Source organism: Oncorhynchus gorbuscha, linkage group LG07 (assembly GCF_021184085.1).
Source record: "Oncorhynchus gorbuscha isolate QuinsamMale2020 ecotype Even-year linkage group LG07, OgorEven_v1.0, whole genome shotgun sequence".
Classification (NCBI taxonomy): Eukaryota; Metazoa; Chordata; class Actinopteri; order Salmoniformes; family Salmonidae; genus Oncorhynchus; species Oncorhynchus gorbuscha.
This window is the reverse complement of record NC_060179.1, coordinates 79,761,486-79,787,121: the sequence shown is the minus strand read 5'-3', so window position 1 is coordinate 79,787,121 and position 25,636 is coordinate 79,761,486. Positions and strand designations below refer to the sequence as shown.

General features: G+C 43.0%; 2 protein-coding genes across 4 annotated transcripts; both read left to right on the top strand.

Annotated features, from left to right (window-relative positions):
* Nucleotides 1-4,795: 4,795 nt before the first annotated feature.
* On the top strand, nt 4,796-21,006 carry LOC124040410 (alpha-N-acetylgalactosaminide alpha-2,6-sialyltransferase 2-like). 3 transcript variants are annotated; one of them, XM_046357577.1, is made up of 10 exons: nt 4,796-5,074; nt 9,725-9,969; nt 12,465-12,711; nt 14,652-14,817; nt 15,299-15,473; nt 16,196-16,334; nt 16,504-16,607; nt 18,845-18,928; nt 19,839-19,938; nt 20,711-21,006. In XM_046357577.1, exons 2-10 carry the CDS (start codon nt 9,755-9,757, stop codon nt 20,879-20,881), a joined length of 1,401 nt encoding a protein of 466 aa, XP_046213533.1. In that variant the 5' UTR covers nt 4,796-5,074; nt 9,725-9,754; the 3' UTR covers nt 20,882-21,006. The 3 variants fall into 3 exon arrangements, with proteins under 3 accessions (XP_046213533.1, XP_046213531.1, XP_046213532.1); XM_046357575.1 differs by having other exon boundaries at nt 9,600-9,969; XM_046357576.1 differs by lacking the exon at nt 4,796-5,074 and adding an exon at nt 7,478-7,501 and having other exon boundaries at nt 9,600-9,969.
* A 1,915-nt stretch (nt 21,007-22,921) lies between these two features.
* LOC124039053 (leukotoxin-like) lies at nt 22,922-23,784 on the top strand. The gene is made up of 2 exons (XM_046354933.1): nt 22,922-23,273; nt 23,328-23,784. The coding sequence occupies exons 1-2, from the start codon at nt 22,922-22,924 to the stop codon at nt 23,561-23,563; spliced, it is 588 nt and encodes a 195-aa protein (XP_046210889.1). The 3' UTR covers nt 23,564-23,784.
* Nucleotides 23,785-25,636: the final 1,852 nt, after the last annotated feature.

Here is a 25,636-nt window from a genome sequence, read left to right as displayed (position 1 = left end):
TAGTCCCAGCATCTCTCCTCTTTATAGTCCCAGCATCTCTCCTCTTTATAGTCACAGTGAAAGAGTCCCAGCATCTCTCCTCTTTATAGTCCCAGCATCTCTCCTCTTTATAGTCCCAGCATCTCTCCTCTTTATAGTCCCAGCATCTCTCCTCTTTATAGTCCCAGCATCTTTTATCTTTACGGATCTCTTGTTACGTCTTCCCCTTTCTCCGTCTCCGAGATTATAACTAATTGAGAAAGCATTTCCCCAACCAATCAAATGCTATGTAATTACCTTTTATACTGACTTTTAGTTACCTGGAATTTGATTCATTTTGTGGTGAATGAATCCTTGTATTTGCCTTTTCTGAATTTCTCTATTTTTGCATATTTATGTTACTGAATGTTATCAAATCCTCAACCAAAACCTAATATTTAGATAAAGAGAACCTGCGTTTACAAACACAAACAAACACACCACACACCCACAAAAAGTTATACTTCTGACCCATCTGCCAATACAACATGTTTCCAAGATTATTGATGATCTTCCAGGTGCTTTTTGGTAAACCTGAGTCAACTTCTTGGATGACATGCCTGGCGAAAACCAAACAGTGCATTTATTCTACACTAAGAACCTCATACCAATGGTCAAGCATGGTGGTGGCAGTGTGATGGTTTGGGGATGCTTTTCTGACGCAGGACCTGGACAACTGGCATTAATAGAAGGAACCATGAATTCTGCTCTGTATCAGAGAATTGTACAGGAGAATGTCAGGCCATGTGTCTGTGAGCTGAAGCGCAGCTGGGTCATGCAGCAAGACAATGATCTAAAAACACACAATCAAGTCTACATGGAAATGGCTCAAAAGCAACAAATGGGACATTTTGGAAGGGCCAAGTTGAAGTCCAGACCTAATCCCCATTGAAATGTGGCAGGACTTAAAACAAACGTAGCTGAGTTAAAGATGTTCTGCATGTAAGAGTAGGCCAAAATTCCTCCACAGCGATGTGAAAAACTGGTCAATAACTACAAAAAGCATTTGGCTTCAGTCATTGCAGCTAATGGTGGCACCACTATTTATGACTCAAATAAGCAATTACTTTTTCACACAGGGGAATTGGGTGTTGCATAATTTTGTTAAATAAAATCAGTTATTTGTAAACTTAGGTTCCCTTTATTTAATATTAGGTTTTGGTTGAAGATCTGATAACATTAAGTATAAAAAAATATACAAACAGAGAATCAGAAGGAGGCAAGTACTTTTCCACTGCAATGTATTAGGTGCCGAAAATGGTAAAATCATGAATCACTCTATGGTATGTTCGTTGGCAACCAACAGTAAGGCATTGATTTCCCACTATGTCAACAAAACATTTTATATACTAATTGAAAGTAAAGGGATATCGGTGAACATATGCGTTGTCAAGGCTACGACGGCGCCAGTGGAATGAGTGGAGCTTCCTCAGGTGTTCGAAAGCTCATATCAGACCGACAGCCTAATGTCTTTTAGGTAGTTCATTATGAGTTTACGTTTAGAAAACGATCTGTCCGCAGGCATTTACAGGGATGATAAAAACAGCTTGATTGCCGTAGCAACATCCGGGAAACTGGGCAGAAGTGAGTGGTCAAAAACCACCGGTTCTGCAACGTCTTTAATTGAGCCTCACATTCTAAATTGCCGGTGTTGTGCCGAAAACCTTCCCCACTGCCAGAATTCCCTTCTAATGTCCTTCATTTTGTGGCTTGAGTCAAATACTTTCTGTGGCACACATCAGAGTCTCGTACTTTATATATGTTTTCTCCAGCATCTTCACAAGGTCCTTTGCTGTTGTTCTGGGATTGATTTGCACTTTTCGCACCAAAGTATGTTCATCTCTAGGAGACAGAACGAGTCTCCTTCCTGAGTGGTATGTGTCGTGGAAATGTCCTCTATTTACCAAATCATGAGAGCAAACCACACACAAGTCAGAGTTTGTGATAACTAAGTCCATCTTTAATTATATATGAGCTCAATCACAACCCTGTGACTCTCAGATCAATTCAGTGACTATCAAAGAATTCCATTACACATTTCAACTGAGATCCTTTATAGCAAAGACACACATAGTGAGACAGCGTCGGCAAAATTTATCGTTCAGCTTTGTCTCCTAAACTATGTTATTTTCTCAAACTCAGAACCATAAACAAATCCTCCATATCAACAGCCATATATCAAATCCATCCTATCTTGACAAGATCACAGAGACACACTGACTGGCACACAGACATTGTGGAGCCAAGAGATACACGCTTGACCTCTCCCCTCTCTGCGGCCCAAATAACTTAGTCTTGACAGAGAACAGATACTGCAACCCCGCCACAGTATTATACAAACACATTCTGATGAGAAGTAACTTACAAACATATGATGAATATAAAACATCTTACCTATGTTACCAACTCATTCTGATTATTCCCCAACATATGACGGCTGAGTGGGTCCATGGTGTTTATACTTGCGTACTATTGTTTGTACAGATGAATGTGGTACCTTCAGGCATGTGGAAATTGCTCCCAAGGATGAACCAGACTTGTGGAGGTCTAAAAGTGTTTTTCTGAGGTCTTGGCTGATTTATTTTGATTTTCCCATGATGTCAAGCAAAGAGGCACTGAGTTTGAAGGTAGGCCTTGAAATACATCCACAGGTACACCTCCAATTGACTCAAAGGATGTCAATCAGCCTATCAGAAGCTTCTAAAGTCATGACATCATTTTCTGGATTTTTTCAAGCTGTTTAAAGGCACAGTCAACTTGGTGTATGTAAACTTCTGACCCACTGGAATTGTGATACAGTGAATTGTAAGTGAAATAATCTGTCTGTAAACAATTGTTTAAAAAATGACTTGTGTCATGCACAAAGTTGGTGTCCTAACCGACTTTACAAAAGTATAGTTTGTTAAGAAGAAATGTGTAGAGTGGTTGAAAAACACGTTTTAATGACTACAGCCTAAGTGTATGTAAACTTCCGAATTCAACTGTACGTACAGTCACTGTGGGGACGACATCATCGATGCACTTATTGATGAAGCCGATGAATGAAGTGGTGTACTCCTCAATGCCATTGGATGAATCCTGGAACATATTCCAGTCTGTGCTAGCAAAACAGTCCTGTAGTTTAGCATCCGCGTCATCTGACCACTTCTGTGTTGAGCGAGTCACTGGTACTTCCTGCTTTAGTTTTTGCTTGTAAGCAGGAATCAGGAGGATAGAATTATGGTCTAATTTGCCAAATGGAGGGTGAGGGAGAGCTTTGTATGCATCTCTGTGTGTGGAGTAAAGGTGGTCTAGAGTTTTTTTCCATCTGGTTGCACATGTGGCATGCTGGTAAAAATGTGTTAAAACTGATTTAAGTTTGCCTGCATTAAAGTCCCCGGCCACTAGGAGCGCCGCTTCTGGGTGAGCATTTTCTTCTTTGCTTATGGCCTTAGAGTTGGTTGAGAGTGGTCTTAGTGCCAGCTTCGTTCTGTGGTGGTAAATAGTCGGCTACGAATAATACAGATGAGAACTCTCTTGGTAGATAGTGTGGTCTACAGCTTATCATTAGGTACTCTACCTCAGGCGAGCAATACCTCAAGACTTTTTTAATATTAGACATCGCGCACCAGCTGTTATTGACAAATAGACACACACCCCCACCCCTTGTCGAAAATCCTGCTAGCTTTATATTGTCCGTTTCGTCGGTCAGCCACGTCTCGGTGAAACATAAGATGTTACAATTTTTAATGTCCAGCTGGTAGGATAATCTTAATCGTAGGTCATCAATTTTATTTTCCAATGAATGCACGTTAGCAAGAAGAACGGATGGCAGTGGGATTTTACTCGCTCGCCCCTGGATTCGCAGAAGGATCTCCGATCTGAGTCTTTTCTTCACGCCAAATAGTGTGGATTTGGGCCTGTTCCAGTGAAAGCAGGAGATCCTTCTCGTCGAACTTGTGTAAGGAAAACGTTTCTTTTCTGATGCCCAGAAGTTATTTTCGGTCATAAGAAACGGTAGCAGCAACATTATGTACACGATAAGTTATAAAACAAGTTACACAAAATGCAAAACAAATTACAAAATAGCACAACTGGTTGGGAGAATGTAAAACGTCAGCCATGTTCTTCGGCGCCATCTTAAACACAATTAACACGCTAGTTAGCTACCGCACGTTCTTGTCAAACTGTTAACGGAGTAGCTAGCAAGCAACAAGTTATGCCAAATAACAGGGCAAATAAATCAGATTTGACCATTCAGAGAAGTCTCATGGCCAGGAATCAAATTTCTATCTGACGCCAAACAACCTACAAAGCTGGCTTGAAATATCCGATTCCATGTGTATTTTGGCTGGTCAGACTGCAGGAAAGAGAACAGATTTGAATCAGATATGCAAAAGAAAATGGCTTTGAGTCACTTCAAACTGTCAATGTGAACAAGGCTTTAGACAAGCTAACTACTCTAACTTGATTGATGGCTTCTTGGTAGCTTTTTATGAGATTGGGAACCTATCTGGGTCTATCTAAAGCCAACTCCACAAAAATGCTCCGTGGCTAGTAGTACTACAGAAAAACAAAAACTAAAGTATACTTTTTATTTGTAAAACATTTTTAATGGACAAAACTGAGGGGTCACTAGCCCCCAATTGGCATGACACCTCTGCTCTGGACAGTTAATTGTTTTGTGGAATAAATATCAGAATTGGGCTGCCTGTGTGAACACAGCCATTGTGACCATAGCAACGCTATTCCTCTAAGGCTGTCGTCTCACGTCAGACTTTATTGTAGACCGGGGTGTATTCACTGGGAACTAAAGAGAACGAAACGGGGCTGAACCTTGGTGAATTTGTCAAATAGAAACGCTAGTTTTCGTTGCAAAACAAAACGGTTTGGATTAATGAGTAAATGTTCCCTCTCTCCCAATTGCCAGCATCTGTTGCTCATTTCACAAGCGTCCCGCCCATGCTGTGCGGTGCCGGCGCTCCGGTCTATTAGTCAAAGAGTTCTTCTGGTTTAGATGACTTTCTACTACTACTATGCAGACAGATAACTGTCACTAAAAGAAGACTCGTCACAGGTAAGTGGATATGGGGACATTTTAACTTTTTATTTTCTATGTTTAGCTTTGTGTTGTGAGAAGGGGGGAGAGAGATCTCAGAGTTAGTGACTTGCTGTTTCTCTGAGGGTGATCATGGTAATCGGTGCAAAACATGAACTTTAACAAATACCATCAAGTTTACAGCTGTTTTCTTCTTCTAAGGATTCGTTCTGATTTTTAGGAGAATTAAATCAAAAGAGGGGAAAGTATTTTATTATCATCATTATTCAACTGAATTGGGAAAAAAAAGGTGACAGATAGCACAGCCAAGATTATAAAATACATTTTAAGACCTTTTTTAAGGTCTCTATTCTCTATTCTATTCTCCACCAAATGTCAAAGTTTTCACAGACGTGTTGAACAGGGCTAATCTGAGGATCAAGGTTTTCCTTCCATTCCCTGGTCATTTATCTTCAAACAAACACTGAAGCATAAGTCAGGGAAAGTAAATAGTTGACATTTTAATGACCTCCGTCTTACAGTAGTTTGATAAATGTTTACTGATGAATTTATTACATGTTGGTATGTTTCAAATATTTACTCTACACTACTTTGACAACACAAACTGAATCCAGGACAGCTGAACGCATTCTTCCTTCTCCCTACAGTTTTCATCCATCAGCCCAACGACTGGCTCATGTGAACTACAATCTCAAAACTGTGTTTTAACATTGATAATCAACGCATGCGATATGGGCTTGGAAATATATGGCCTTTTTTAAATTTATTTGATTTCATCAGCGAGACAGAATGTAACCGTTCCACAGCCATACAGCTATGGATGCTGCCATCTAACCAAACTACACTTCCTCAGTAAAGCTTGCACACAGGTGTCCAGAGCACACTAGATGGCTAACTCCAGAGGGGGGTGTAGATGTCTCCCACACTACCTCCAGAGGTGGACGTCTGTCTGGTTTACAAGCACTGTAACGTGGAGATATGACCGTAACAGATGTCTCCCACACACAGACTCAACCTTTTGTATCTGTGTCATTCTAGTGTATGTGACAGAATGAGTAGTTTCATTTGAGGCTACCTTCATTTTTTTTAAAGTAGTCCATTTTCTTCAGAATTGTCGGATCCCTCCTGGTGACCTGGTGGGACATGACTCCAACAGGGTCACCAGGAGGGATCAGCCAATGAATTGGAAGTCCCACCCAGTTGACTACATTAAAGTGGGGGAAGCACTCAACGGCGCTGTACGTGCTAATACAGACTTTGGGCCAGTAAAGTTCTCTATCATTTTCTATTCTGCCACAATACCTCCTGGAGGTAGTGTGTGAGTCATCTACTGTACCCCACATACCCCTCTCTGAGTGGTACAGCATATAGACAATAGCTCTCCCACATCACATACCCCTCTCTGAGTGGTACAGCATATAGACAATAGCTCTCCCACATCACATACCCCTCTCTGAGTGGTACAGCATATAGACAATAGCTCTCCCACATCACATACCCCTCTCTGAGTGGTACAGCATATAGACAATAGCTCTCCCACATCATATACCCCTCTCTGAGTGGTACAGCATATAGACAATAGCTCTCCCACATCACATACCCTGCAAGAATGACCTTTAATACCAGTAGACTATATATATATATATATTCTTTTTTTTCTCTCTTTTAGCCCAATTGAAAATGTAAAGGCTTGTATAATATCCACACTCTTTTGAATCGTGGCATTGATGAAGTGCGCAACACTATCTGTGGTATGGTTTTAGATGAGAAGCTTCTGTATAGTTTGTATTGCTTGTATTGCTATCTTTCTTTTGTTAGTCTAAATGTTACGTTATGCTAATAGCTGCAGTCCCACATGAAGCAGGAATGTGGCTTTGTCCACTCCACATCCCAAGGCTAGGGTAAACAGACAAGGTTAATCTGACGTTGAGGAGTATGTACTTCACTCATGTAAATCCAATCGGAACAGAATGTAGTGCCCTAAGGCCATGTTATCCGCCCAGCACTGTGTTTACCATGTCATTGTAGTCAGAGGGAGGTGACAGATGAGGTATAGAAGTGCGTGTTCTCATACAGGTGCTAATGATCGTACTCTGTCAGAGTAACTGTTGACATTCAAAACGTTCCTCGTGGTTCGTCACAGCCAGGGGGAGGAGCATGTGAACAATACATTGATTGCCCCCCAAAGGACATTTTTTTGGTTTTTTTACATGAATGTTTTATTTCTATATAGTCCACTACTTTTGACCTGAGCCACTTGGGACAGAGACATTTCCTCAGAGTAGAGATGTGATTCTGGTTTCCTGGTGTTTCCAGTACTTGTGGCAGGAAAATATCCTCTCCCTCGACGTCAACAAAACAAAGGGGCTGATCGTGGACTTCAGGGAACAGCAGAGGGAGCACACCCCTCCCCCTATCTACATCCTTGGGACCTCAGTGAATAAGGTGAAAAGCTTCAAGTTCCTCTGCGTACACATCACTGACATTCTGAAATTGTCATCCCACACAGACATGAGGCTGAAGAAATTCCTTCTTGGCCCCTACGACCCTCACTAACTTTAATATGTACAATTGAGAGCATCCTGTCGGGCTGTATCACCGGCTGGTACGGCAACTGTACCTCCATGCAACTGCAGGGCTCTCTCGAGGGTGGTGAGGTCTGCCCAACTCAGCAGGATTGGCAAATTCGCCACTGGCGCCCTGTGCTCTTCATAGATGAAAGCAGGTTCACACTGAGCACGTGACAGAGTCTGCAGACGCCGTGGAGAACATTCTGCTGCCTGCAACATCCTCCAGCATGACGGGTTTGGCGATGGGTCAGTCATGGTGTGGGGTGGCATTTCTTTGGGGGGCCGCACAGCCCTCCATGTGCTCGCCAGAGGTAGCCTGACTGCCATTAGGTACCGAGATGAGATCCTCAGACCCCTTGTGAGACCATATGCTGGTGAGGTTGGCCCTGGGTTCCTCCTAATGCAAGACAATGCTAGACCTCATGTGGCTGGAGTGTGTCAGCAGTTCCTGCAAGAGGAAGGCATTGATGCTATGGACTGGCCCGCCCGTTCCCCAGATCCGAATCCAATTGAGCACATCTGGGACATCATGTCTTGCTCCATCCACCAACGCCACGTTGCACCACAGACTGTCCAGGAGTTGGCGGATGCTTTCGTCCAGGTCTGGGAGGAGATCCCTCAGGAGACCATCCGCCACCTCATCAGGAGCATGCCCAGGCGTTGTAGGGAGGTCATGCAGGCACGTGGAGGCCACACACACACTACTGAGCCTCATTTTGACTTGTTTTAAGGACATTACATCGAAGTTGGATCAGCCTGTAGTGTGGTTTTCCACTTTAATTTTGAGTGTCACTCCAAATCCAGACCTCCATGGGTTGGTAAATTTGATTTCCATTGAGAATTTTTGTGATTTTGTTTGTCAGCACATTCAACTATGTAAAGAAAAAAGTAGTTAATAAGAATATTTCATTCATTCAGATCTAGGATGTGTTATTTTAGTGTTTCCTTTATTTTTTTGAGCAGTGTACATGGACATGGAATCACTGGTCACTTTAATAATGGAACACTAACCACTTTAATAATGGAACACTAATCACTTTAATAATGGAACACTGATCACTTTAATAATGGAACACTGGTCACTTTAATAATGGAACACTGGTCACTTTAATAATGGAACACTGGTCACTTTAATAATGGAACACTGGTCACTTTAATAATGGAACACTGATCACTTTAATAATGGAACACTGGTCACTTTAATAATGGAACACTGGTCACTTTAATAATGGAACACTGATCACTTTAATAATGGAACACTGGTCACTTTAATAATGGAACACTGGTCACTTTAATAATGGAACACTGGTCACTTTAATAATGTTCACATACTGCTTTACTCATCCAATATGTAAATACTGTATTCTATTCTACTATGTTTTAGTCAATGCCACTCTGACATTACTCATCCTACTATCTTTATATTTCTTAATTCCATTCTTTTACTTTTTAGATTTGTGAATTGTTAGATATTACTGTACTGTTGGAGCTAGGAACACAAGCATTTCACTACACCCGCAATAACATTTGCTACATATGTTGTGTGTGTGACCAATAACATTTTATTTGACTTATCACAAGTCAGTCATCATGACCCTCTTCTTGTCTGGTTTAGGGATAGTTGGTTTACCAGGGTTAAACCGGTTTGAGCAGGGTTAAACCGGTTGAGCAGGGTTGTCAGAGATGGTACATTTTGACAGTTACTCTGCCATCCCTGTATTATTCTGGAAGGATGAAGGCTTCACCTGGTCAGAGGGCGTTCCCGTACCATGATTCATCAGTGGCAATGAACAGTCCAAAGTAAATATCTATCTGGCCCTAAAATAGAGGGATCTGAAAGAATACAGAGAGACTGTACTTTTGTGCTCAAAGGTTTAATTAAAAAGGGATTATTGGGAGCAGCTCTGTTGACACGGTAAAGTTTGCTCTCTCCATTTTATCTATGTCCGTTTCTCCTCTCTCTGTCTCTCCAGACTGTCATGTGGTAAGAGAGGCCCCAGAGTAGTGTGCACCTCTGTGGACTCATTTTACAGTCAACTCCAGCCCTCGTCTCTTTCCTCGTTGCTCCCCTGAAAACCTTGAACATCCTCCTCCTCAGGACATTGGTTACTCCCCACATTCCTCCTCAATGGAAGGGCAAGGGCACACACGCAGCCGGCTGCTCAGGCTCAGGTCCACGATGACGAGCATGGGGTTCCAGAGGAGGCTATGGCTGTGCTTCCTGGGTGTCAGCTTCCTGCCAGTCATCTATATCATCTATTTGAACCTTGAGATCACCTGGGGCATGGACAACCTGAACCTGACCCAGTTCCCTGGCATCTGGTACACACAGGAACCCAAGAGGTAAACGAACAACGATGCAACAATCTAAAACTCCTGGTGGAAATTATGACACTTCTAATAATGTTTCCATTCATAGTTTGTGAGAAGTTATACCGTATAAATTAATATCACGACGGTTGTGACTGAAACGGCAAAGTTTCGGGATAATTTTGTAAATGCGGACAAAATAATTTGTTTCGTTTGACATGGTGGCTTCTTATTGTGTATGTAAAAAAAAAAAAATGTATCATGTGAGAAATGGAGGCAGAAACGCCTTTTTTTATAAGCAAATATTAACATAAGAAACCTCATACAACCTGGGGAAACCATGCTGTTCAGAAGGCTACAGGTTCAATAGTTTATGACGAGATTCACCGGGTGGTGAAAGCACTCGGATCGTGATGCTCCTTTTCCAATTCATATCAAAGGCCCTTAATGTGGTGACATGATGATCAATGCTTGACTGTCGATTGACACATTTTTAAATAGTCTCGCGCTTATCCATAATAATCTCATGTAGACTAGGGGCCTGAGTGCGGTGTGTTGTGAATGTATTGTAATGTTTTTAAAATGGTATAAACTGCCTTATTTTTGCTGGACCCCAGGAAGAGTAGCTGCTGCTTTGGCAGCACATAACGGGGATCCTTAATAAATACAAATATCCCGCACAACCTGCGTGTGTTGTGTAATTCAAAAGCAAAGATTTGGAGGGATTTTAATTTATTAAAAGGCTGAACTAGTGGAATTAATGTATTAACTAGTGGAATTAATGTATTAACTAGTGGAATTAATGTATTAACTAGTGGAATTAATGTATTAACTAGTGGAATTAATGTATTAACTAGTGGAATTAATGTATTAACTAGTGGAATTAATGTATATAATGTATGTAACGTTTATTCTTTTTACCTTTTTATTTATTTATTGAAACTCTTCCTGGTTGCTCGGTTTGCCAAATGACGAGCCGTACAGATTGACATGGTTCACCTGCCTGAGATCATGGAGATTTAAACCGTGGGATTTTAAAAAATCAAACGCTTACTGTCTTCCTACAAGTCATATCAATGTAGCCACACAACAGGAAGCAGCTGGGCTAACATTAAAACCAATGGAGAGCAACAGAAAGGGGTTACATGTGAAATGTCAGCTTGGTAGTAATGTCAGAGTAGTGGAAGCAGCTGTATTTCTCTCGCTGTGAGACTAAATCATACGTTTGAGTGGTTTAAGGTTCAGCAGGTCTGTCATTTTGATGGCCTCCCTCCCTCCCTCCCTCCCTCCCTCCCTCCCTCCCTCCCTCCCTCCCACCCTCCCTCCCTCCCTCCCTCCCATAGCCCTTGGGTTTCACCTAAGCAGTGATTTTATCTGAATGCCAGTTATTTGAAATCGGCCTGTTCTGCCACTCCTTTTTGTTCCAAACTGTCTTTCCAAATGCATTTTTGCTTTGGGGTCATCGTCTATTAACACGAATGGAGATCACTGTATTTAGACAGGCCGGTGAATGATGAAGGAACAGTTTATGGAGAAAGGGAATTCTGCTATTGCACGACAAACATGAGCATTTCTGTGGAAAAGGGGGTATTTTTTTACATCAACCATCGGTCTGCTCGAGAGCCTCTTATGAGAGAATGGATAGTCCATGATGCATCAGTCCTTCAATTGTATTTCCTGGTGGCGACTATCACCTTTATGATCTCAGATTGTCACAGGTATCGGTTACGCCCTAATCTAATTTTTGGTTTATTACCTTTGTCCTTCATTAACTGACTGGAGGACACAGGTACAGATATGACTCAGTGCATTGGGGCAATATTACTCTGTAGAGCTCTTTGGCATTTTGTTGTACTGAAAATACATCCAGACACAATCAGGCCTTATTGTTTATTTAATATAAGTGCACTTGGCCAACATCAATGTGGAGGATACAGGTTATTTTATGAGACGGACGATTGTTGTCTTTCCCTACCGAACACGATGCAGCTCTACCATTGGCACATTGAATAGCATACCACTTCTCCGTACTGTTTTACTCAGAATAAATCCAGACTAGGGTTGTCCCGGACGACGACAACAACAAAATATTGGTCGACCAAAGCCTATCGACTAGTTGAATAATTAGGGTCAGCCATAATCCAGACTCTACCACAAATTAGCCTGTAAGAAGAGAAGTTGTAGGTTAGTGTAAAATACATTTCAATAATGGTGAAATCTGACAACACTTTATAATGACTAGGCTCAACTCTAGATAATGTTTAGAAAGCCATTTTAGGTTCAGCTTCTCTGCTCAGTTTGGGTCACATGACCACAGTTGACAGAGTGTGTGCTGTTTCTGCCGAGTCAGATACAGAATCAACATATTTCAGCTGTTACTGAGGAACTTTTGCTTGTGTTAGAGAAATGTGAGTTTTTCCACAATTGGGTAGCAGGAGACAACGACATTTGACACATTTTGACATTACCCAGGACAGTTAAGGTCACACCGGTTTCAGCTCGAAGGTGTGTGTTTTGTCTCTTGCCAGGTTACATGACCCTGAAGAACCTCTTGTTGTCAATACGCTGTCAGATAATAGTAGTATCGCACCACCAACACCTTTAAGTTTAAAGGTGAAGTCCACATCCCCTGCCAGAGTCAGACCGTCAACAGAACCTGGAGCCAGGACTACCAAGGGCTCTGATCTTAAAGGTGCTCTCCTCAAGTCCGCCAAACCAACAGAGCCACCCTTCATTGGCGACAGCTACTACAGTGAAGATGCCCCACCTCAAACAGTGAGTTGAAGTTCCCTTTTCTGAGCTGTTCCTGTTACTCGATGTGATTGCTGTGTTTGATGTGATTGCTGTGTTTGATGTGATTGCTGTGTTTGATGTGATTGCTGTGTTTGATGTGATTGCTGTCTACTTCAGAGACCTTAGAAGGCCTGTGGTCTCCTTGCAGTCAATGCCGACTGATTGTACTTTCAGACACATGAAGCATGGAAGCTCCACTTTGTTATAAAATAAGGACAGTGGATATCTGTTTAAATCTCAGTCAGATGACATGAGTGATACTCTCGTTAATCACCAGATTACACAAACCAAAAGGTCATCAACGTGTAATTCATACAGCAATTTGATAAGCTCTGGGGCATCTTAAGCAATCTCCATATTACATTATGTGGAAAATTAGCCCAGTTCAATAATTACCTTTTTTATTTAACTGCAGGTCTGCATGGGAAAATTCCACCACTAGTTCAGTGTCAATCACGCAGATGTTCTAAGGACTTGATGTTCTGCAATGATGTTGGCTGGTGTTTGCGTGTGTGTGGGATGTCTAGTTGAATGAATGCCAGTGAAAACTGACTGGTGTTTTCTTTGGGCTCACGTCATACATTTGCCATTATACGTGTTTCCCAGACTGTGTTCTCTTGCTCTTACCCTCCTTGTGTCATCACTATAGAAGAATGTTGCAGCGTCATCACACGGTCAACCGAGACGAGGAAAGAACATTGTACATTTCATATGAACAATGGCTGAGGTTCATTTGCGAAAACAGTCATTTCAGTTTAAAAGGAATTCTGCTTCCTATTTTTCCTATAATATAGACTAAATATGGTCGAGCACAACGCAGAACTCTCCACTCCATGTGGTGGTTTCTCACTGGCCTGGACTGTTTTGTCTTGATATCTTTCATAAGACAGATAAGATGTGAATCATATGTGTTTATTTGATCCGGACATGTGGGTGGTACAGGAACACCGTACGGTTCAATGCAATCTCTTTCTCTACCTTTTTGTTTAGTGGAGTGGTATGCACAACTCCCATCAAACTCTTTGTCTGCTTATCTCCCACTCCTTGACTTTCCATGATTCAGTGTTCCTCAGAAACAGTGAGCAGTTACCCTGATGATGAAGACCTAAATGGTCTCGTTTGATACAAGACCGTAGCTATGAGGGGACACCGAGGTTCGGAACCTTCTTTTTAATAAAAAAAATCAGTAATGTCCATATAACGTTCCACACAACATAATATATAACAGTTATATATATATAATGTAAGGCCCGAGGGATAAGGGAGATTCTTAGGTACAACGCAGAGTGCCTGGACACAGCCCTTAGCCATTGTATATTGGCAATATGCCACAAACCCCCGCGGTGACTTGTTGCTATTATATGCTGGTTACCAATGTAATTAGAGCAGTACATAAAAATAAAATAAAAATCATACTCATGGTATATAGGGCTGTCAGCCAATCAGCATCCAGTGCTTGAATCACCCACTTTACAATGACATTTGTATAACTGCAGGTCTGCATGGTAAAATTACACCGTTCGTTCACTTTTAATGATGATGCTGATGTTGAGTCACTTATTGTTCTATAAGGACATTCGGTTGTGCTGGCCCCCTGTACCGTGACAATGACAGGATATGATGTCATAGTACATGTTTCCCAGAATCTGTTCTCTTGTGCTACCCTCTTTGTGTCATCGCCATAGGATGTTGTAGTGGCATCGTCACGCGGTCTACCCAGTGCTGAGTTAATGTGTAGCGGCTAATAGCTAATAGGCTATGTGTTTGTAGATGGACTGAGGTGAATGAAGCTACAGCAGCCAAGGTGATAATGTCTGGGGTCATTTTTTACTTCACTGTTCTCCAAATAGTATTTTAGAGTTTTGAAATTGTATTGAAATACAGTAAATGAGCTTCAACTTTCTGAACGTTATTCCACCCAGGACTGTCCAGACAGTATTCGTAGCAGGGTGCCCCAGACAGACTTTGGGGTACGGTTTCTGGGCAGGATCCCTGTGCTTCAGTGGGCCAAGCATGCCACTCCAGAACAGTACCAGCGCCTCCGACTGTATCCAGGGACTCATGGCTGGGCAAACCTCGACTTTAACAGTACGTACTTTCAATACACGTTGACATGAACGTTACAATGTGTTACTCCATACCAACTGTTTGAAAATTGGCTGACAAATCATGTTCACATGCTGACGACAAACAATTTAGTTCCACATCGTTGTCTGCCACTGTCTAACTCCAGTGCCCTATGATCCATGGTCACCCCAATAAAGATGTTACATGGCTTCAGAGATGGGAAACACGACCCTTTATGGTCAGTCGATTGAGTACATCTGCACAACTTCACAGATGCATGGCAATCTCATATCAGCTCACATCTACAAGAGTAAACGATAGAATGATTCCACTGTTTTTACCCTGTGGACTTTACCCATGTCTCCCAGCTAGTGAGACGAGACACTGACAGTTGAGTGTAGTAGCCGTCCATTGGAAATGTGCGCGAGGCAGAGATTTCATCTGTTGGTTGGCTGTCTTCACCAGTTATTTTATTACATTGGAATGTTTTTTGTTGTTGCAGCTCTGGTGTCGACCCTATCTGTTCTCAACACGTCAGCCAACTGGCACATGTTTGATGACTGGGATCGTCGTAGCAACGGCTCACGGTGTGTCCGCTGTGCTGTCGTGGGCAACGGCGGGATTCTGAATGAGTCAAAGAAAGGCCATGAGATTGACCAGCATGACTACGTATTTAGGTGAGACACTGTCTTTGACCTTGTTTAGTCTTGACTTCCTCAATAGCCTGCGGGGGGGTGGTTGGCCCTTCTTAAGTGGAAGATGTTCCTTGGAATGTGTATTATGTTTAGTACAGTTGGCCTTCATCCTGTGGTTCATTTTGTCATTCAGGAAGGCTGATCACAAGGGCTCCTCAAGAGTCTGTTGAATGAAGCGTCTGGTTTCTGTGGTTACCTGAGTGTGGGGTCATTGACAGTGTTCATGTTCCTTCATGCCGTGGTTGTCGTTCACCGTGTTCCTTCCTGTGTGTCCTGTGTTGTAATTGGTCGTCTTTGACAGTGTTCCTGTGTTGTGTAAAGATAATCATTTGGGAGGTGGTTATATTGACAGTTTGGTAAAACAGTAGGATAAAGACACATGGGTAGAGTCCATTCCACTCCCGTCCTTTTCTTTTCAGAGCTTTGTCACAAGGGACTATATAATAGAGATGTGTTTTCTTTGCATATTCCAGCTCCCCCTGAGACACCCGCAGGGAGTGAGGTCATGGCCAGGGTCACTATTGTCCAGCACCCCTGAAGCAATTTGGGTTAAGTGCCTCAAAGGCACACGGTGGCAGATTTATTTTTCTCCACCTTGTCGGCTCTGATATTCGAACCAGCAACTTTTATTTTAATTTTATTTTTTTAAATGTTTATATTGGTTATTGACAAAGTTCTGTTCCATGCTTCTGTTGTTACTCCAGGACCAACGGAGCTGTCATTAAAGGCTTTGAGCAGGATGTGGGCTCCAGAACATCCTTCTACACGTTCTCCACCAACACACTCCGTAACTCCATGAGGAGCTACGCCGGAGCGGGCTACAGAGGACCACCGCTCTCTGAGGTGAACACTTCTATCATGATGATGATGATGATGATGATGGTTCACAATCACGTTTACTCACTGGGAATAAACTTCATCCTCCATTATTTAATTCATTTACAGACAAACTCTTAACTCTCATTTACATTTTTGTCATGCATTCCCCTCGTTCTCTGTCTTTATCCTGTAGGAGACACGCTATGTCTTCCTGCCAGACCATGACAGGGATTATCTGCTGATGAAAGCAGCTGCCACACACACTCCAGTAGAGAGAGGACCAGAAAGGAGCAAAACGTAAGATACTGGATGGGTTCATCTCCATGGAGCTTTTGATTTCATTGCCCACACAGCATCTATGTGGATTTCCATTGTAATTAAATACCCTCAATATCCCCAAGTATTCCTTCTTTATTTACTAATGTTTAATTTAAAAAAAAATATTTATTTTAACTAGGCAAGGCAGTTAACCTCTTGCTCCTACCTGGCACGCAGGCTTCCCATCTAGAGCTCTGGAAATGCAAATGCGCTACGCTAAATGCTAATAGTATTAGTTAAAACTCAAACGTTCATTAAAATACACATGCAGGGTATTGAATTAAAGCTACACTCGTTGTGAATCCAGGCAACAAGTCAGATTTTTAAAATGCTTTTCGGCGAAAGCATGAGAAGCTATTATCTGATAGCATGTAACACCCCAAAAGACCCGCAGGGGACGTAAACAAAATAATTAGCATAGTCGGCGCTACACAAACCGCACAAATAACATATAAAACATTCATTACCTTTGACCATCTTCTTTGTTGGCACTCTTAGATGTCCCATAATCACTATTGGGTCTTTTTTTCGATTAAATCGGTCCATATATAGCCTAGATATCGATCTATGAAGACTGTGATAAACGAAAAAAAATAGCGTCTTGTAACGTCATTTTTTAAAATTAAAAAAGTTGACGATAAACTTTCACAAAACACTTTGAAATACTTTTGTAATGCAACTTTAGGTATTAGTAAACGTTAATAAGCGATCAAATTAATCACGAGACGAAGTGTTTTCTATAGGGGTCCGTCTGGAAATAATGTCCGTGTATTTCTCAACCAAAATATCCGGTCGGAGACCTGAAGAAAAAGCCTGTCTCTTGTTCGTTTGACCAAGAAACAAAGAATTGGCAAATGACAAGACTGTTGACATCATGTGGAAGCTGTAGGTACTGCAACCTCAGCCCTATTTAATGTCGTTCGCCCATAACACTGGGTTGAAGCGGCGGATGGATATATTTTTCCACTTTCAGTGATCAGATTTTCCTGCACTTTTCGATGAAACGCACGTCTGTTATAGTCACAGCCGTGATTTAACCAGTTTTATAAACGTCTGAGTGTGTTCTATCCACACATACTAATCATATGCATATACTATATTCCTGGCCTGAGTAACGGGGCACTGAAATGTTGCGCGATTTTTAACAGAATGTTCAAAAAAGTAGGGGGTAGGAGTAACAGGTTAAGAACAAATTCTTATTTTCAATGACTGCCTAGGAACAGTGGGTTAACTGCCTTGTTCAGGGGCAGAACGACAGACTTGTACCTTGTCAGCTCGGGGATTCGAACTTGCAACCTTTCAGTTACTAGTCCAACGCTCTTAACCACTAGGCTACCCTGCCATCCCTACACTCTAACCACTAGGCTACCCTGCCGTCCCTACACTCTAACCACTAGGCTACCCTGCCGTCCCTACACTCTAACCACTAGGCTACCCTGCCGTCCCTACACTCTAACCACTAGGCTACCCTGCCGTCCCTACACTCTAACCACTAGGCTACCCTGCCGTCCCTACACTCTAACCACTAGGCTACCCTGCCGTCCCTACACTCTAACCACTAGGCTACCCTGCCGTCCCTACACTCTAACCACTAGGCTACCCTGCCGTCCCTACACTCTAACCACTAGGCTACCCTGCCGTCTCTACACTCTAACCACTAGGCTACCCTGCCGTCCCTACACTCTAACCACTAGGCTACCCTGCCGTCCCTACACTCTAACCACTAGGCTACCCTGCCGTCCCTACACTCTAACCACTAGGCTACCCTGCCGTCCCTACACTCTAACCACTAGGCTACCCTGCCGTCCCTACACTCTAACCACTAGGCTACCCTGCCGTCCCTACACTCTAACCACTAGGCTACCCTGCCGTCCCTACACTCTAACCACTAGGCTACCCTGTCCCTACACTCTAACCACTAGGCTCCCTACACTCTAACCACTAGTCTACCCTGCCGTCCCTACACTCTAACCACTAGGCTACCCTGCCGTCCCTACACTCTAACCACTAGGCTACCCTGCCGTCCCTACACTCTAACCACTAGGCTACCCTGCCGTCCCTACACTCTAACCACTAGGCTACCCTGCCGTCCCTACACTCTAACCACTAGGCTACCCTGCCGTCCCTACACTCTAACCACTAGGCTACCCTGCCGTCCCTACACTCTAACCACTAGGCTACCCTATACTGTTATCTGTTTGTTTTGCCCTTTTTAGACCTCCCACATACTTTGGAGGAAATGTGACTGTAGAAAAGTTGAAGATGTACCATCCAGATTTCATACGCTACATCAGAAACAGGTGTGTAAAAAAAAAAAAAATTAAAAGGGGGAAGTGAGTTATCTTAGTACAAAGCACATAGTCTTTAGGAGAGTTGTTGTGGCTAATCCGAATCACAGCTGAGCTCTGATTATTTATTATATATATATATCTCACACACACACACCTGGACTAAGGTATTAAAGAAACCCCTTTTGAAGTCCCAACTCTTTTGGGTGGGGAGCCACTTTATGATGAAGAACTCTTCCTACAATGGTTAAAGAGGTCCTCTGATGTTGAGGATCCAATAATATATGACACATGTGCACTTCTGTGATTTTAACAAAAATATATATATATATTATTATTTTTTGTATTGAAATGTAACTGATCCCAACCCTGGTTGAGTGGCAGTGCCCATTTTTATCTCCATATCAAATAATTACCTTACTGTGATTTTGTTTATTTTTATTTTTGACCATTTTTTTTTGGAATTGAAAACAATAATATCTTCTTAGCAAAGAAACATTTCGCAAACGAGGATTTTGCTAAGACTCTCTGGGAGTGGTCTGAATGGGGAGGGGAAAACTGAAGACTAACTGTTATTGGCAGAAAGGTTTGGAACTCTCTTTCTTATTGGTCTATTAACTCATTTATCACCTGGTGATGTCACCAAGGAGGCCAGAACTCCATCCCACACCATCTAACACTTAAAGGTAATTATTATACCATGACTCTGTTTGGGTGCATACTAATCAGGCCTGTGGGGTTGGCTCTCCTCTCAACAAGGAAAAGGTAGCAGCCAGGTCTGGTCTGTCCACAACCTTTTCTCCAGCAAGGGCATTTTAGGAAATGACAAAATCCATTGTCCCTGAAGATAATTTTTTGGGGACACTATTTTAATGTGTGGACCAGCTGTATTGTTTAAATGTTCTCTTGTGTTATGTCGTAGGTTCCTCCGGGCCCACGCCATGCAGACCAAATACAAGGACATCTACCGTCCATCAACAGGTGCTGTGATGCTGCTGGCTGCAATACACACCTGTGACCAGGTACGGTACGACCCACCAGCGCCATTAAAACAATAAGTCTCTGGACATGACTGCACTGACCCTCCAGTTGGGCAGCATTTACTCTGACCCTGATAGTCTTCAAAAGCCCTGTAAAACAGAAATTATACATTCTGCTCCGATCACTGCCTAAAGCAAAGGCCCATATGGTAATCATTGTTCTTGAGGCATGGAACACTAGATAAAAAAAGAAAAAAGGCTGTGACTGCAGCAACTGACCTCTGCCCCCCCCCCTCTCTCTAACTCTCTCTCCTTCTGTCCCCACCCCCTCTCTCTACCTCTCTCTCCTTCTGTCCCCATCCCCTCTCTCTACCTCTCTCTCCTTCTGTCCCCATCCCCTCTCTCCACCTCTCTCTCCTTCTGTCCCCATCCCCTCTCTCTACCTCTCTCTCCTTCTGTCCCCATCCCCTCTCTCTACCTCTCTCTCCTTCTGTCCCCACCCCCCCTCTCCCCTCTCTCCTTCTGTCCCCACCCCTCTCTCTACCTCTCTCTCCTTCTGTCCCCATCCCCTCTCTCTACCTCTCTCTCCTTCTGTCCCCTCTCTCTCTCTCTCTCTCTCTCTCTCCTTCTGTCCCCATCCCCTCTCTCTCTCTCTCTCTCTCTCTCTCTCTCTCTCTCTCTCTCTCTCTCTCTCTCTCTCTCTCTCTCTCTCTCTCTCCTTCTGTCCCCATCCCCTCTCTCTACCTCTCTCTCTCTCTCCTTCTGTCCCCTCCCCCTCTCTCTCTCTCCTTCTGTCTGTCGTGTTTGAAAACAGGTGAGCGCGTATGGCTTCATGACTCCAGACTATGTGAAATACTCTGACCACTACTTTGACCACCAATATCACCCAGTGGGTTTCTTCATTAACCACGACATGAGGATGGAAATGACATTGTGGCAACAACTCCACCGTGCAGGCCTCATCACTCTCTACATGCGCCAGTGAACTCAGGAACTAACTCACTCACGGTTGCTACGGCAACGACCACCTCCCATAGGATTAAAAAAAATAGTCATAAACTGTATATTTATATATTATTGAACAAAAAATATATAAATTCAATAAAACATCCCAGAAATGTTCTGTATGCACAAAAAGCTTATTTCTCTCAAATGTTGAGCACAAATTTGTTTACATCCCTGTTAGTGAACATCTGCCATCTGACAGGTTTGGCATTTTAGGCAGAGTTCCTCTGTTCTTTTGACCATCCTAATCTTTTATGGTCAGTCTGAGATACAACTTTTTCTTTGCAACTCTGCCTAGAAGACCAGCATCCCGGAGTCGCCTCTTCACTGTTGACATAGAGACTGGTGTTTTGCAGGTACTATTTAATGAAGCTGCCAGTTGAGGACTTGTGAGGCGTCTGTTTCTCAAACTAGCCACTCTAATGTACTTGTCCTCTTGCTCAGTTGTGCACCGGGGCCTCCCACTCCTCTTTCTATTCTGGTTAGGGCCAGTTTGCGCTGTTCTGTGAAGGGAGTAGTACACAGCATTGTACGAGATCTTCAGTTTCTTGGCAATTTCTCGCATAGAATGACTTTCATTTCGCAGAACAAGAATAGACTGAGTTTCAGAAGAAAGTTATTTGTTTCTGGCCATTTTGAGCCTGTAGTCGAACCCACAAATGCTGATGCTCCAGATACTCAACTAGTCTAAAAGAGGCCAGTTTTATAGCTTCTTTAACGAGCACAACAGTTTTCAGCTGTGCTAACATAATTGCAAAAGGGTTTTCTAATGATCAATTAGCCTTTTAAAAATGAACTTGGATTAGCTAACACAGCGTGGCATTGGGACACAGGAGTGATGGTTGCTGATAATTGGCCTCTGTACGTCTATGTAGATATTCCATTAAAAAAAAATCATTTACAACATTAACAATGTCTACACTGTATTTCTGATAAATTAAATGCTATTTTATTGGACAATTTTTTAAAACAAATACATTTCTAAGTGAGCCTAAACTTTAGAATGTGTGTGTGTGTGTGTGTGTGTGTACACACAGTACCAGTCAAAAGTTTGGACACCCCTCCTTATTCATGGGTTTTTCCTTATTTTTACCATGTACTACATTGTAGAGTAGTGAAGACATCAGAACTATGAAATAATGTAGTCACCAAAGCGGTGTGAAACAAATAAAAATATATTTGAGATTCTTCAAAGTAGCTACTCTTTGCCTTGATGACAGCTTTGCATACTCTTGGCATTCTCTCAACCAGCTTCATGAGGTAGTTACCTGGAATGCATTTCAATTAACAGGTGTGCCTTCAAATTTAATATGTGGAATTTATTTCTTCATTTGTTTGAACCAATCAGTTGTGTTGTGACAAGGTAGGGGTGGTATAGAGAAGATGGCCCTATTGGGTAAAATTCCATATTATGGCAAGAACAGCTCATCAGCAAAGGGGAAACGACAGTCCATTACTTTACTTTAAGACATGAAGTCAATCCGGAAACGACAGTCCATTACTTTACTTTAAGACATGAAGTCAATCCGGAAACGACAGTCCATTACTTTACTTTAAGACATGAAGTCAATCCGGAAACGACAGTCCATTACTTTACTTTAAGACATGAAGTCAATCCGGAAACGACAGTCCATTACTTTACTTTAAGACATGAAGTCAATCCGGAAACGACAGTCCATTACTTTACTTTAAGACATGAAGTCAATCCGGAAAATGTCAAGAACTTTGAAAGTTTCTACAAACTTTACAGTTGGCACTATGCATTTGAGCAGGTAGCGTTCTCCTGGCATCCGCCAAACCCAGATTTGTCCGTCGCACTGCCAGATAGTGTAGAGTGATCCATCACTCCAGAGAACTCATTTCCTCTACTCGAGAGTCCAATGGTGGCGAGCTTTATATTTAGACTCGCTAAATGGTTCCTCGACAGACGACTCGCTAAATGGTTCCTCGGCAGACGACTCGCTAAATGGTTCCTCGGCAGACGACTCGCTAAATGGTTCCTCGGCAGACGACTCGCTAAATGGTTCCTCGGCAGACAGCTAAATGGTTCCTCGCTAAATGGTTCCTCGGCAGACGACTCGCTAAATGGTTCCTCGGCAGACGACTCGCTAAATGGTTCCTCGGCAGACGACTCGCTAAATGGTTCCTCGGCAGACGACTAAATGGTTCGACTCGCCTAAATGGTTCCTCGGCAGACGACTCGCTAAATGGTTCCTCGGCAGACGACTCGCTAAATGGTTCCTCGGCAGACGACTCGCTAAATGGTTCCTCGGCAGACGACTCGCTAAATGGTTCCTCGGCAGACGACTCGCTAAATGGTTCCTCGGCAGACGACTCGCTAAATGGTTCCTCGGCAGACGACTCGCTAAATGGTTCCTCGGCAGCTAAATGGTTCCTCGGCAGACTAAATGGTTCCTCGCTAAATGGTTCCTCGGCAGACGACTCGCTAAATGGTTCCTCGGCAGACGACTCGCTAAATGGTTCCTCGGCAGACGACTCGCTAAATGGTTCCTCTAAATGGGCAGACGACTCGCTAAATGGTTCCTCGGCAGACGACTCGCTAAATGGTTCCTCGGCAGACGACTCGCTAAATGGTTCCTCGGCAGACGACTCGCTAAATGGTTCCTCGGCAGACGACTCGCAATGTAGTAGAGTAGTGTGAGAAAACATATAGTACTCCCCTATTTTCAACAGCTCTCTTGTCCCATGGGATAACCTTCCTGACTCTTATTGCTGACGATGTGCTGAGTGATCCACTGTACTGAAACACAAAGGGGCGTAATGTTTATCGTTTTTGTCTTTTCACTTTTTTGTTGTTGTTGAATGTACGTTAATGTAATAACACATCTATTATGAATAAAGAATTACGTTTGTGTGTCTGGATTTTCGTGCCCGTCAGTTGAACAGGATTGCATGTCACTCAGCTGAATATAATTTTGTGTGCCTCCTGAGTAGGCGTTATGGTCAACACGGGATAGAAAATACAGGTTGGCAAAACCACCAAGGCTTTCACAACATTTAATCTCGAGTTGAAGGTCACCTTCTTGGTTGGTTGTGGTACATTATGTTTTGGCTTTGGGGACCTGCCGAGTGAGAATATATCCGCCCCGATCACGTGTGTATCTGAACCCTAATCCGCCATTAACAAAGGTGTTCTATACAGACAAATGGTCATGAAGTACAGCAATAAGGTCAAACATGGTTTTCTCTCCACTCCCAAATGTCTACTATCATGACTCAAAGTACAAACAGGAAAAATCACATGCCTGATTTAAGTATTACATCAGCCTTAATATCATCATTAGTTTTTAGAGGCCAGACAAGAACTAGCCATGGAGTCAACAATGTCTCAGCAAAGCAACAAAGTTCACATCCAGAGAAATGTTTCCTTCTCTCCACTCTGCCATAACATCCTACTCTACTTCTTCGGTGGTGTTGACCCTTCTAACCATTCTGACATCTACTTCTTCGGTGGTGTTGACCCTTCTAACCATTCTGACATCTACTTCTTCGGTGGTGTAGACCCTTCTAACCATTCTGACATCTACTTCTTCGGTGGTGTAGACCCTTCTAACCATTCTCTGACCTCTACTTCTTCGGTGGTGTAGACCCTTCTAACCATTCTGACATCTACTTCTTCGGTGGTGTAGACCCTTCTAACCATTCTCTGACCTCTACTTCTTCGGTGGTGTAGACCCTTCTAACCATTCTCTGACCTATACTTCTTCGGTGGTGTAGACCCTTCTAACCATTCTCTGACCTCTACTTCTTCGGTGGTGTAGACCCTTCTAACCATTCTCTGACCTATACTTCTTCGGTGGTGTAGACCCTTCTAACCATTCTCTGACCTCTACTTCTTCGGTGGTGTTGACCCTTCTAACCATTCTCTGACCACTTCTTCTTCGGTGGTGTAGACCCTTCTAACCATTCTCTGACCTCTACTTCTTCGGTGGTGTAGACCCTTCTAACCATTCTGACCTCTACTTCTTCGGTGGTGTAGACCCTTCTAACCATTCTCTGACCTCTACTTCTTCGGTGGTGTAGACCCTTCTAACCATTCTGACCTCTACTTCTTCGGTGGTGTAGACCCTTCTAACCATTCTGACCTCTACTTCTTCGGTGGTGTAGACCCTTCTAACCATTCTGACCTCTACTTCTTCGGTGGTGTAGACCCTTCTAACCATTCTCTGACCTCTACTTCTTCGGTGGTGTAGACCCTTCTAACCATTCTCTGACCTCTACTTCTTCGGTGGTGTAGACCCTTCTAACCATTCTGACCTCTACTTCTTCGGTGGTGAAGACCCTTCTAACCATTCTCTGACCTCTACTTCTTCGGTGGTGAAGACCCTTCTAACCATTCTCTGACCTCTACTTCTTCGGTGGTGAAGACCCTTCTAACCATTCTCTGACCTCTACTTCTTCGGTGGTGTAGACCCTTCTAACCATTCTGACATCTACTTCTTCGGTGGTGAAGACCCTTCTAACCATTCTCTGACCTCTACTTCGGTGGTGTTGACCCTTCTAACCATTCTCTGACCTCTACTTCTTCGGTGGTGAAGACCCTTCTAACCATTCTCTGACTTCTTCTTCGGTGGTGTAGACCCTTCTAACCATTCTCTGACCTCTACTTCTTCGGTGGTGTAGACCCTTCTAACCATTCTCTGACCTCTACTTCTTCGGTGGTGTTGACCCTTCTAACCATTCTCTGACTTCTTCTTCGGTGGTGTAGACCCTT

Bases quoted from the DNA above. Each gene is read 5' to 3' on its own strand.
- LOC124040410 (XM_046357577.1), top strand. From the start codon at position 9,755: ATGGAAGGGCAAGGGCACACACGCAGCCGGCTGCTCAGGCTCAGGTCC. The intron at 9,970-12,464 runs GTAAACGAACAA...GTCTCTTGCCAG, and splicing joins TACACACAGGAACCCAAGAG to GTTACATGACCCTGAAGAAC. The intron at 15,474-16,195 runs GTGAGACACTGT...TTGTTACTCCAG, and splicing joins CAGCATGACTACGTATTTAG to GACCAACGGAGCTGTCATTA.
- LOC124039053 (XM_046354933.1), top strand. From the start codon at position 22,922: ATGGTTCCTCGGCAGACAGCTAAATGGTTCCTCGCTAAATGGTTCCTC. The intron at 23,274-23,327 runs GTTCCTCGGCAG...CCTCGCTAAATG, and splicing joins GGCAGACGACTCGCTAAATG to GTTCCTCGGCAGACGACTCG.